The 12,407-nt window shown below is 54.2% G+C and overlaps 1 protein-coding gene across 1 annotated transcript in view; it reads left to right on the top strand.

The window, feature by feature from the left end:
- MYLK (myosin light chain kinase) overlaps positions 1 to 12,407 on the top strand; it is a 129,444-nt gene that overhangs the window by 39,161 nt on the left and 77,876 nt on the right. Inside the window, exons 12-16 of the mRNA XM_040621726.1 lie at positions 10 to 94; positions 1,900 to 2,097; positions 3,056 to 3,305; positions 8,821 to 8,892; positions 9,327 to 10,600. Of these exons, the coding sequence (XP_040477660.1) occupies positions 10 to 94; positions 1,900 to 2,097; positions 3,056 to 3,305; positions 8,821 to 8,892; positions 9,327 to 10,600 (1,879 nt within the window). The remainder of the gene's footprint in view (positions 1 to 9; positions 95 to 1,899; positions 2,098 to 3,055; positions 3,306 to 8,820; positions 8,893 to 9,326; positions 10,601 to 12,407) is intronic.

Genomic DNA, 12,407 nt, shown 5'->3' with positions numbered 1-12,407 from the left:
CCCGGCAAGCCCGTCGCACCCCTCTTCCTGCAGGGCCTCTCCGATCTCAAAGTCATGGATGGAAGCCAGGTCACCATGACAGTCCAGGTGTCAGGTCTGTCTCTGCATCTCTCTCCTCGGGGTAGATGTGGAAACAGGTGTGGTTGCCATGCGCTCATTGCTCCCCCACGTCCCACTCGATCATCCACCCACAAGAAAGTCAGCACAGGACCGTCAGTCAGTGGACCCAGAGAAGAGGAGCCTACTGGTCCCTCTTTTCGGCTTCCTCTGAGCAGGATTTTCTGGATTCAGGGTTAATTCAAGGTGATCCAGAGGAAGAAGATGACCACAGCTAGCAGGGTGGAGATTAGTGGGGAAACATAATGGGGCCACTGTAACTGGTAGATTTTGAACAGTGGCTAAAAGCCAGCTGATGGGAGAGCTTCCCAGCTCTTGGAAGATACTCTGTTGCCCTATTCAAGGTCCTTCTAAAACCAGGGCGGGATGACAAGAGCATGTGACCAGCAGCCCAGTCAGTGTGAGCTGTCACAGTTCCCACTAGAGGCCAGCAAGAGAAGCCTGGGGACTCTGCTGGCACAGACTCACTAAACGGACTTGTGCCCAAGCATATCCAGAGTTTCCTGTTCACTGCTGACCACTCTCAGTCCCCCTGACAGCCTGGACGCTGCTCTCCTGGGCTTTAGTTCATCCTGAGCTGCGGAGGTAATAAAGATGAGCTGTGGGAGAACCAATGGGCTCCCCCTTTCAGGGATCCCCATGCGCCCCCCATGCCTGCAGGCCTGAGGCAGCCCCATGACGGTCCCAGGCCGATGCCTGGCTGCCTCCTCTGCCCACACTCCTCGAACTGACAGAAATCAGAGGCAGTCTGCTCCTGGCCTCTGTACCCGTGCTGGCTAACCCATCAGAGGCAGACCCCACTCTCTGTCTCCTCGAGAGAGCCTGACACCACACAGCCTCCCTTGGCAGCCATTCCTGCATTCCCGGGGCCTTGCTCCTCGGACGCAGAGCACAGTGCTACTGCAGGAGCAACTCTCACAGGTGGCCGTTGTCTTATGCCCCACCAAATGCTAGAGTCTACCCAGGAGAGTAGCCTGGCAAAACCTGAAAATGCTATCCACCCTGAGCTGTGTTCGGAAACTCGCATGAGCTGGTGCCCATCTCTACCCTCAAACCCAACATTTCTATGGTAACAAAATGAGATGCTAACTGACTTTTCCTCCTGGTGAAAATCGACAGAGGAGTGACTGCGAGGTCACCATGGCATTGCCTGGATGTGCACGCATTGTGCGGGGCAGGCAGAGCAGGAAACGCGTCCGCTTCACACCCAGGGAGCCAGTTACCATGTTCCCAAGAGCTTGAATTCTGATTTCTTTCACTTCCGATGCTTTCTAGTTTCTGCAAATCTGTTGTTAAATAATTACCATGAATATGCATTGAGCACTTTCCTTGTGCCAGATGCTAGTCTAATCTGCTAAAGATTTTATCTATCTATCTATCTATTTATTTATTTTGAGGAAGGGGGGAGGAGCAGAGGGAGAGGGAGAGAGACTTTCAGACTCACACTTAGCGTGGAGCCTGATGTGGGCCTCGATCTCACGACCCTAAGATCATGACCTGAGCCGAAATCGAAGGTCAGACATTTAACCGACTGAGCCACCCAGGCGCCCCTCTAATCTGCTATTCTAGTGGGCTGTTCCGGGGGACTGTATTAATTTATTCAATCCTCCCAACAAACCTATGAGGAAGATATGGTTAGAATGTTTTGTGGATGGGGAAACTGAGGCATAGAGAGGTTAGTACAGTGTCACAGTATTAAGTGCAAATTTGCCACTTGGCCCAGGGAAGCAACCTCCTGCTGGGTCTGCCTGCCCTATCTCCCCCCCACCGCCCCCTCCACAGGAAACCCGCCCCCTGAGGTCATCTGGCTTCACGATGGGAATGAGATCCAGGAGTCAGAGGACTTCCACTTTGAGCAGAGAGGCACTAGGCACAGCCTTTGTATCCAGGAAGTGTTCCCCGAGGACACGGGAACATACACCTGTGAAGCATGGAACAGCGCTGGAGAGGTCCGCACCCAGGCGGTGCTAATGGTGCAAGGTGAGGCTGCCGGGCTGCCCAGGGTGGGGGCAGGCACGGGCAGGAAATCCATGCTGCCCTAGTGGGCCCTCCAAAAGCAGTCTGGAGGTGAGGAAACCACATGAGCTTACTCGGTTTCCCCCGTGGCCCCTGCGGTCCCCGGGTCCCATTCCAGCCCCCAAGGCCAGGCTCTGGCTGAGTAGCACCACTGTTCCCTAGAGCCTTCTGAAGTCCCTGCCGTCTCCAGGTCATTGGTGACAAGCTGCAGAGTGCTAGGAGAAAAATCTTCTGATACACTTAACAATTAGGGAGTGATAGTTTTTTTCCCCCTTTATCGAAATACCGTTAACACACCATGTTACATTAGTGCAGTGAAAGCTTTTGAGGCGAGCTGTGGCCTGTTAGTGCCCTTGCCTTTGGAGAACCTGTATTTTTTTTTAAGATTTTATTTATTTATTTGACAGAGAGAGAAAGAGAGAGAGAGAGCCAGTGAGAGAGGGAACACAAGCAGGGGGAGTGTGAGAGGAAGAAGCAGGCTCCCAGCGGAGGAGGGAGCCTGATGTGGGGCTCGATCCCAGGACCCCGGGATCATGCCCTGAGCCGAAGGCAGACGCTTAACGACTGAGCCACCCAGGCGCCCCTAGAGAACCTGTATTTAAGAAGAGAGACCAAGGAAGGACAGATAAAGCAAGTGGCAATTCTTAATTATACACATCTCATCGTAGATCACTAGCCCAGTGCACCTTCTGGGTTATCTCCCCTGCTCTGGATATACAGATTCATGTCAGTATTATCCTCAGAGAAAGTAACCAAGACAGATTTGCTGTGAGAAGGATGTGCTTTAACTGTATAGGCAATAAAAGTGATTTCTGGACCAGCTGTTATTTCCAATCTTCGACCTTTACCACCATGGAGAGCTGAGTGGACCCTGTCTGCTGAGGGGCCTGCCTCTCTAATTCAACCCTTTGCCAACTTCCAGAGCCTCAGGATGGCACCCAGCCCTGGTTCATCAGCAAGCCCCGCTCAGTGACAGCCTCCCTGGGCCAGAGTGTCCTCATCTCCTGTGCCATAGCTGGTGACCCCTTCCCCACTGTGCACTGGCTGCGAGATGGCAAAGCCCTCTCCAAAGACACTGGCCACTTCGAGGTGCTACAGAATGAAGACGTGTTCACACTGGTTCTAAAGAACGTGCAGCCTTGGCATGCCGGCCAGTACGAGATCCTGCTCAAGTGAGTCCACGTGTCCTGCCAACCTCCTTTAACCCACTACTGCCCAAATTCCTACTCCTGTCAAAGTTCCCACCTGGGACTAGGAAGCCAGTGGAAACCCAAAATAATGTGGGGCTGGGCTTCAAGGTAAAGAAAGGGCAAGCTTGGTGCTGCCAACAAACTTTGGTTTCTCTCGCTTCAATGCAAAGGTGTTCATTGAGCTCCTGGGCTCAGTTCCCTAGGGCCCCTTGTCTTATTACATCCTGGCTTTTGTTCCCCTATTATCTGGTGTGTGGAGCATATGAAGGAAAAATGGATTAAAATTGGAAAAGCAGCAGGATAGAGGGAATGTATTAGGTATCCATTGCTGTGTAACACATTATCCCCAAACGGAGTAGTTTAAAACAATAGCTATCTTCTCACAGTTTCACTGGGTTGGGGATTTGATGCAGCTTTGCTGAATGATTTTTACAGTGAAGATGTTGGTAGGGACTATGGTCTCAGAAGGCTTGACTGAGCCTGGAGGATCCACTTCTAAGATGTCTCACTCATAGGACTGTTGGCTTGAGGCCTCAGCTCCTTGCCATGTGGACGTCTCCTTAGAGCTGCTTGAGTGTCTTCATGACATGGCAACTGGCTTCCACAGAGCTAGTGATCCGTGGGAGGGAGTAAGTTGCAACCTGCAGTGGCTTTTGTGATCTACCCTTGGAGGTCACACACTGTTACTTCCACTATAGTCTGTTTGCTAGAAGTAAGTCACTAAGCACAGTTATACTCTATCTCCTGGTGAGAGGAGTATCAAAGAATTTGTAGACATTTAAAACCACTACAGGGAGGTTAACTATGCCTGTTCCTTTTTTTCCCTCCTGTTAAGGTTTTTCTAGATTACATGGGAAGGTAAGATCCATGAAGGCACACTGCTTTGTTCCCAGAGCCTAGAACAGTGCCTGCCCAGAGTCAGCATTCAGTGTTTGTTAAATGAAAGTGATCCAGAAATGTTCTTCTACCTTGAAAATGCTCTGACTCGTAAAATCCCATGCCGGCCCTGGGTTGACGGAGACAGAGCCCCGGCCCCTAGGGTTGATGTAAGCACTGAGGAGGAGCGTTCTTCTGACCTTGACCCTGCAAACAAGACATTGTGCCACATGCCAAAGATGTTTGGAGCTGCTCTGGCTCGGGTGGCTGGCTACTGTGTAAGGGGCTTGCTTTCCTGGATAAATCATTTCCCTGTACTGAGCACATCATGTACAAGTCTCTGAGCCACATGCCAAAGCTACTGTCATGGTAGAGCACTGTTCCTATAATAATAACAGAACCCAGTGTGTGGCCCACCACGTGGGGTGTTTCTGGGCATGTGCTTTATGCTTGTATCAGTTAGCTTTTGCTGCATAACAAACACCTCGAATTATAAAAAATAGTCATTTATCATTTCTTTAGATTTGCTGGAAAGTTCTTCCTAGCTGGGTAAGGGTTAGCACATCCCAGCTGAGCTAACGCCGTGTCTGTAGTCAGCTGCAGAGATGGTTTGTGGGCTGGCTGGTCGTCCTGCTACCATCAGCAGTATGCACAGAACACACCAACAGCCTTTGCTTACACCCAAACCAGTTATTATCGGGAAGGCAAATCTGCCTCCAGACTAGAGAAAAGATATACTCTTCTTCCCCTAGGCCAGTACAAATAATAGAAACTGACAACACGTGAGACTCGAGCTTGTCTGCAAGGAAGGAGTCGTGCTGCGGAACAATACTCACGTTAATCAAGCCAAACTTCCTAGAAGGGAGAAGCTCCTTGTGGGATTTTGAGGACAATAGGCTGAGGTTTAGCAAATGAGTAAAGGCTTGGCTGTTGAGGGCACGTTGAAGAGCTGAGCAAGAAAGGGTAGGGAAGAGCAAAGCAAGGGCTGCGGGAAGTCTGCCAGGCCAGAGTAGAGGGTTGCACTGGGAGGTCGGCAGGCAGACTGTCTGGGCCCAGCTGGGGACAGTCATAAAACTTACACTGGCCCAGCTGGAAGGGACTTCAGAAGTTATCTAGCCAACTCATCATTTAATAATGGGGGAAACTGAGGTCTCAGGGTCACGGATTTACTCGTGGCCACCCAAAAGCAAGTAGCAGAGCCCAGATTGGAACCCTCATCTCTGTCTTTTAATCAGATTCTCTTCCATTCCTTGTTTCTCCCAAGTGCATGGGAACTTGGGGAATCCAGGAGGTTGCAATAGAGCCCCCATCCATGCAGCCCTTGCCCCTTCCCCCCCAGAGTCCAGCCTCTTCATTCCTTTGGGTAGCTGTTGCCCCGGCCTTGGTTTTGTCCCCAGCTGAGGAGCAAGTCAGTGGAAAGTTCTCCTGGGGAGAATGTGACAGACCTGCCAGGGGCCTCATGCCCTTCCAGCTTTTCACATCCTGACAGAAATCAGACCTAGATCCAGGACAGAATGCCTTTCAAGAAGGGAGACCGGATATCTGGGAAGAAAGAGGGGAGTAGTGGTGTGACAGGTCCTGTCTGTCCCTGCTACAGCTGTGGCTGCATGGGTCCTGCCTCCCCTTCCCTAATTCTTGTCTCCTGAACTGAAAAAGGAAATGTCAAAAAGTCAGTTCCAAATTCCAGCTGAAATATTTGAAAGATTGAGACTTGCCAGGAAATCAGTTCTTTAAACTAATTTTACATATAAAACCCATTCCAGAGGAGGGTGATTCAGAGTGGGACAGGGTCCAAGGCTTTTTAACCAAAGTGGGCTTCTTATTCAGGGTTTGGGAGGTGGGAGGAGAAAGGGCTTCGTTACCTTGTAAAAGGTGCAGCTGATGGGGTCTTAGCCCCATATCCTCTTTAGCAGGGTGTGGGGCCTCATCCTCAGCCCCGGGCCTGACTTTGTAACTGAATGTGTAGATAAAGATACCAAAGATGGTCTCAAGAGGCTGTTTGGCTGGTTAGATTATCTGGTGCGTGCGTGTCCCAGGTCACGGGCCTTTTTGACCTTTGTAGGCTCTGAATGAACCCATGATTTGCCTCCAAGGCCCAACAGAGACTTAAATTTATGGCTGCAGAATTAGTGACCCCCAGATCACCCCAAGGGAGGATTCCCTTATTGGGCCAGCCATGGTGTCCCAAGTTCTCCACCCCTGTCTGCCCCTGAGACTTCCCGCAGGTGCCTCAGGTTGAGGCCTGGGGATGGGCCAAGCACCAAGCCACCTGTCCTCCCTCCCTAAGGGCAGGCAATCGAAACAACAGAAGCCCTCACCTGCTTCCGCCTGGGTAGCTGGAGCTCACTCCAGCTCAGGGGATGGGGTGCCCCACCATTTAAAGCCTCTGAAGGGTTCGGCTAAGGTAAAGCACGACCGCCTGGTCAGCGTCTGCTCCTGATTTTTGCATCCGGGCTGCATTGCACCTGTGGCAGGAGGAAACTCAGCGGGACAGTGTTGGGAAGCACCAGTGGGAAAACGCAGCCCTTGGCCTCCCGGCCTCCTGCTCCTCACCAACCCTGGGCCCCACACCCTGTGCTTGAAAGAAAAGCTGGGAATGAATGGCCTAATACTGGCCAGCAGCCTGGCAGAAGTGGGGTGCCAGGGAGCTGGGCCTCACCTGTAAATGACCTCCCGTGTTTATTCTACAAGTTGACCCAAAGCCCCGTGAGCCTTCCGTGCTGCATGCTCAGGATGTCCTGAGGGCCTCTTAGCCTTCCCAGGGCCTGGCACTAAGGAGGCACCTGATTGCTGTTTGTTGAGCAAAGGAACAGCCTCGGGCCTTCCAACTGTCCAGGCCTGAGGCTCCCTGAGCCTTGAATCTGTACCCCCTCAGAGCCTGAGCATTGACAAAGGTGCCCAGGAGGGGACCCCAACTGATGAGAGGAGGGTTGGAGGACAGCCCAGATTAACCTCTCTTTGTTTCAAATGGGTCTCCATGCCTGGGAGTGAGTGGCAACCCCCCAGGTCCCCTGCAAATCATCTGCCACGCCATGGCTGCCAGTGGCTGACCTGGGCCTGGCCATCCACTGGGAGGGAGGCCAGGCAAAGCAAGGTGTAGATAGCCACATCCATCCGCAGGGCTGCGTGAATACGTGCTCAGGGGCCTGTCCGTGTGGGGATGACCGTGTTTGCGCCCGTGTTCCCAGACACGGACCTGCAGTGCAGCCGCCCGGGAGGGAAGGTCCCATATCTGCGTGTATCCATGCGTGCGGTTGATATCCATATCCACGCAGAGCCGTGCACAGACACACACGGATCCCACAGTAGATTTGTACTGACGAGCCCTGCGGGCCAGAGGGGGAAGGCTACAGGTCCCGGATTCAGGGAGACCTGGCTGCCAACCCCTTTTTCTGCTGGTTGGCTCTGTGAGTTGAGGCCAATTATTTAACCTTCAGAAGCCTTATTTTTCTTAACAGTGCTGGCTTCCCAGAGGTATCATGAGATGCAGTGAGACGGGTTATGTAAGGGACCTGTTGCAGAGCTTGGCACAACCGTGGTGGGATCTGAGGCACGTGCTAGGCCCTGAAGCACCCGTGAGATGACCACGCAGGGTGGAGGAGTGGGAGAGCCTGGGGGCCCCCAGCACCGCCTCCGGGAAACTCCCGAGCCTCCTTCCTTAGCCTTTAAAATGGGCGTAATAGTGCTGCATACCTCGCTGGGGTGTTGTAGGCCCAAGAAGGTAACAGATGTGAACGAAAGGTGGAGGGCCCTGTATAGAATGGGAGGTGATCACCATGAAGAGTTGCTTCCGGCTCAGTCCTGCCCCCACCCCTCCCCCCTGCCTGGACAACCTTGGCTGCTCAGAGCTCAGAACCGCCAGCAGATGGCAGCCACGCAGGGGCGGAGGGCGGATGGGCGCTAAGTCCCTGCAGCGAGCAAGCACCATACAGCCCCTCCCCGAGCGCAGAGCGCAGGGGCTTCAGCTGGCCACGCACCACGGGGACACTCACGTTTTAACAGTGGGTTGAAGGATCCAGAGCTCTCCCTACCTGAAGGAAGGAGAGAGGGTCGCCCATGCAGGAAGACACCTGTTTGGTTTTTAGCTGATGGGGAGGGATTAGAGGGTGGTTTCATTCCATGAGCAGGAGAAGGGGAAGTAGCAGTTGGGGGTTGGCACTGTGCGGAGAGGACGGAACCACCTCTGTATTGAGGGAGCGTGGAGTCAGACTCGGGGTCACATCGCCCAGGGCTGCACGGGCTAGATCGAGCAGCCCCATCACTCTGGCAGGTTTAGACTTTAGTTTTGAGTGATTGTATTTAGATTGAGTGATTGTCTTGTTTTTGTAATATACTTAGAGGAAAGTATTCCTACTTCTGAATCTCTAAGCTGTTGTTCAGAAGACTTTTTTTTTTCCTTTTTATACAAGAGCTGGGGTGGGGAAGAGTGACCAAAGCAGGGCAGGGCCTGCCCTAGATCTAGGTCTCGTGTGGGTGTTTGGGGTCACAGCTAAGCCCGTGGCCCCTTCCTCCCTGGAGCACACCGGCCAGCCTCAGGCCAAGTTCCTGCCCGCCCTGCCCTCCTCATAGCCCTAGGCTGAGCAGGCCCTCTTGATCTGTATTGATCTCTCAAATCCTTCAGGAACCGGGTTGGCGAATGCAGTTGCCAGGTGTCACTGATGCTACAGAGCAGCCCCACCAGAGCCACCCTGCGGTGAGTGCCCCCAGGAGGTGCCCGGCCAGGCGCCATGCCACCACCCACCCACTTTTCCTCCCGGCCCCTGCAGCCCAGCCCAGCAGCGCCAGATGATTTGTATCCTCCAGCTGAGGCTGCTGAGCCAAGAGGGAGAGATTGCAAGGGGAATGAGGGAGGGAGAGCAGGGGAGGAGAGGGGGGTGAATTATTATTTTTTTTTTGCACACACCCTTATAAGGCTACTGAAGTCATTACCGATGTAACAAACCAAGTAAGCAAGCAAGAGCCTCTCACCAATGTTCCCTTCTATAAACACAGCCTGGTCAGCCCCAACCTCCCCTTCCCCCTCCCCTCTACCCTCCCTCCCTCAGGGATTTGCTCTCCCCTGACGTTTCTTTCTTACCCGGCCCCTTTTCCTCCTGCTACTTTCCTTTTTCCCTTCACTGGTTGCAGGGGGAGGGAGCCTACCAGCTGTGAGGGCCTCTGCAGCCAGGGAGCCGGTGCTGATGGTGGTGGCGGTGACTGCTATGGGACCCTGAGGCCTGGCTGGCCAGCGAGAGGACAGGGTTGGCCCGACGAGGAAGACAGTGAGGACGTACGGGGGGTGCTGAAGAGGCGTGTGGAGACCCGGCAGCACACCGAGGAGGCCATCCGCCGGCAGGAGGTGGAACAGCTGGACTTCCGTGACCTCCTGGGGAAGAAGGTGAGTACCAAGACCGTGTCAGAAGAAGACCTCAAGGAGATCCCAGCTGAGCAGATGGATTTCCGTGCCAACCTGCAGCGGCAAGTGAAGCCAAAGACTGTGTCAGAGGAAGAGAGGAAGGTACACAGCCCTCAGCAGGTCGACTTCCGCTCGGTCCTGGCCAAAAAGGGGACTCCTAAGACCCCAGTGCCTGAGAAGGCACCACTTCCCAAACCTGCCACCCCAGATTTCCGCTCAGTGTTAGGCAGCAAGAAAAGATTACCAGCAGAGAATGGTAGCAACAATGCTGAGGCCTTGAATGCCAAGGCAGCAGAAAGTCCCAAGGCCGTGAGCAATGCCCAGCCTTTAGGGTCCCTGAAACCCTTGGGCAATGCCAAGCCTGCTGAGACCCTAAAACCTGTGGGCAACGCCAAGCCTGCCGAGCCCACGAAACCTGTGGGCAACATCAAGCCTGCTGAGACGCTGAAACCCATAGGCAACGCCAAGCCTGCTGAGACCCCGAAACCCATGGGCAACGCCAAGCCTGCTGAGACCCCGAAACCCATGGGCAACGCCAAGCCTGCTGAGACCCCGAAACCCATGGGAAACACCAAGCCTTCTGAGACCCCGAAACCCATGGGCAACGCCAAGCCTTCTGAGACCCCGAAACCCATGGGCAATGCCAAGCCTGCTGAGACCCTGAAACCCATGGGCAACGCCAAGCCTGCTGAGACCCCGAAACCCATGGGTAGCGCCAAGCCTGCTGAGACCCTGAAATCAGCTGGGAAGGAAGAACTCAAGAAGGAGGTTAAGAATGATGTGAACTATAAGAGGGGGCATGCAGGAGCCACAGATAATGAAAACAGGTCCGAGAATCAAGGGCTAGCCCCAACCTTCAAGGAGAAGCTACAAGATGTCCATGTGACAGAGGGCAAGAAGCTGCTACTCCAGTGTCAGGTGTCCTCTGACCCCCCGGCCACCATCACCTGGACGCTGAATGGAAAGACACTCAAGACCACCAAGTTCATCATCCTCTCCCAAGAAGGTAACAAGGGCGAGGGCCGGGAAGAAGGGGTCTCTGTATCAGGGCCACCATAGGCTCATGGAGCCTTGGGCTTGTTGACTGCCGCTCATAGCCCAGAGTCTGGGCTGGAATGCCCAGCCTCTGCACCCCCTCCCTGGCTGGAGAGGTGCCCTGCTCCGGGCCCTCGGGCACCCACTCCCTGACTGGGCGGTGTGAGGGGGGCGTCTGGTCCCGTGGCACACGCCCAGGCCTCGGCACCTGTCTGGCAGAGATGCTTTGTGGCAGCCCAGCCGTGGCTCCTCAGAGCAGCCCTGGGCCCGAGCTGGCGCCCTGCGGCTCTGACGTGGAGAGGGCTCTGTTTGCAGGCGTGAGGGGGCTGGAGCCCCCCCAGGGCTTGGAGCTGAGAGCTGCTTTTACAGCAGCATTTTAGGTTTGGAGAAGGGTGTACAGTGACGGGATGGCACAGGACTGTGATTGGGGGTCAACAACAACCTAAGTCTTGATAACATTGTGGGTTTGAAAGGATCCGTGGGGGGAAGCCAAAACCCCAAACAGCCCCTACGGCACACACTCCTGGGCGGACAGAGCCACTTGCTTCCTAATTTGGATGAGACTTTTGTTTGCTGGTATTTCACATTCTTGGGTTGTGGGGAGAAGAGGGGGGGCACTAAATCCTGACATCTGGGGCCTTTCGGGGTGTGGAATTCTCAGATGGGCCAGTTTATACCTAGAGAAGAGATGGGGGTGAGAGGGGCATTTTCCCTGGACCCTCAGTTTGGTTTGAAATGTTTCAGCCAAGTATCCCAAGCCTGTATGGGAGCTCCAAGTCCGGCAGACTTCCCACACCCCACTCTGGTGGCCAGCGCTGGAACAGAGCCTGGCCTGAGCCAGGGGCTGATGCTGGTGGCTCTGGACAGGGCAAGATACAAAGTGCCCCAAGAAGTGGCGTTTTACCCTTAAGGGGTAGAGGGCGGCAGCCAAGAAGAGGCCCAAGTGGACAGGTCCTGTGCAGTTGGAATCCACTGAGATGTCAGAAACACCCCACACGGTGCCGCTGTCCTTTCTGTCTGCTGACTGCACACCCCCTCCCCTCCTTCATCAGGCTTCCTTCCTTCCTCCTGAAACCCGAATGAAGCATTTGAAGAGAGCAGTATCTCTCTCAGCCCACGATGAAGTTTCTCTCTTCATTCTGCAACTCAGGAAATCAGCAACAGCCGAGCATTTTGAATCTGAGCGCTAAGAGATTGAGGGGAAATTGACCAGGAGAGAGAAAATGTTTTATTTTCTGCTACTGTGTTGATAGGAGAACTTTCTCGTGTGGGTATCTCCAGATTGGTAGGGTCCTCTGGAAGGCTTGTCATCCACCCCCTGCCTCTGCTAGCTCAGCCTGCCTGTGGTCCACACACAGGTGCACATGGGGGAGTACTGCGGTGGGGTGAGATGTCCAGGGGAGTGGATGGCGCACCTTCCCTGCCATCCCCTGTGGGCCCCTCCCAGTTGGAAAGCCTTTGGTAGAACTGGTCTGAGACCTTGACTGGGAGCATTTCCCAGGTTACCCTGTGGTGATCTCTCCAGGAAGGATGAAGGATGCGCAGCCGTCCGGGACATATGCACAGTGCGAGGCCCATGGCTACACCCACCTCAGGGAAACTGAAGTTCAGACAGCTGAGGGCAGTGCCCAGAGCCACGCAGCCACCGTGAGACCTGGGTGGGGCCTGCGGAGCCACTAGTAGCCGCTTATAAACAATCCCCTCAGCTGAGTAACGTGAGCAGACCTCAGCCCTGGTCTCAAAACACACGCCTGAGCTGTTGGACACTGGCTGCTCAT

Source organism: Ursus maritimus, unplaced genomic scaffold (assembly GCF_017311325.1).
Source record: "Ursus maritimus isolate PB19 unplaced genomic scaffold, ASM1731132v1 scaffold_4, whole genome shotgun sequence".
Taxonomy (NCBI): Eukaryota; Metazoa; Chordata; class Mammalia; order Carnivora; family Ursidae; genus Ursus; species Ursus maritimus.
The sequence above is the reverse complement of the archived record's forward strand: the minus strand, read 5'-3'. Positions and strand labels throughout refer to the sequence as shown.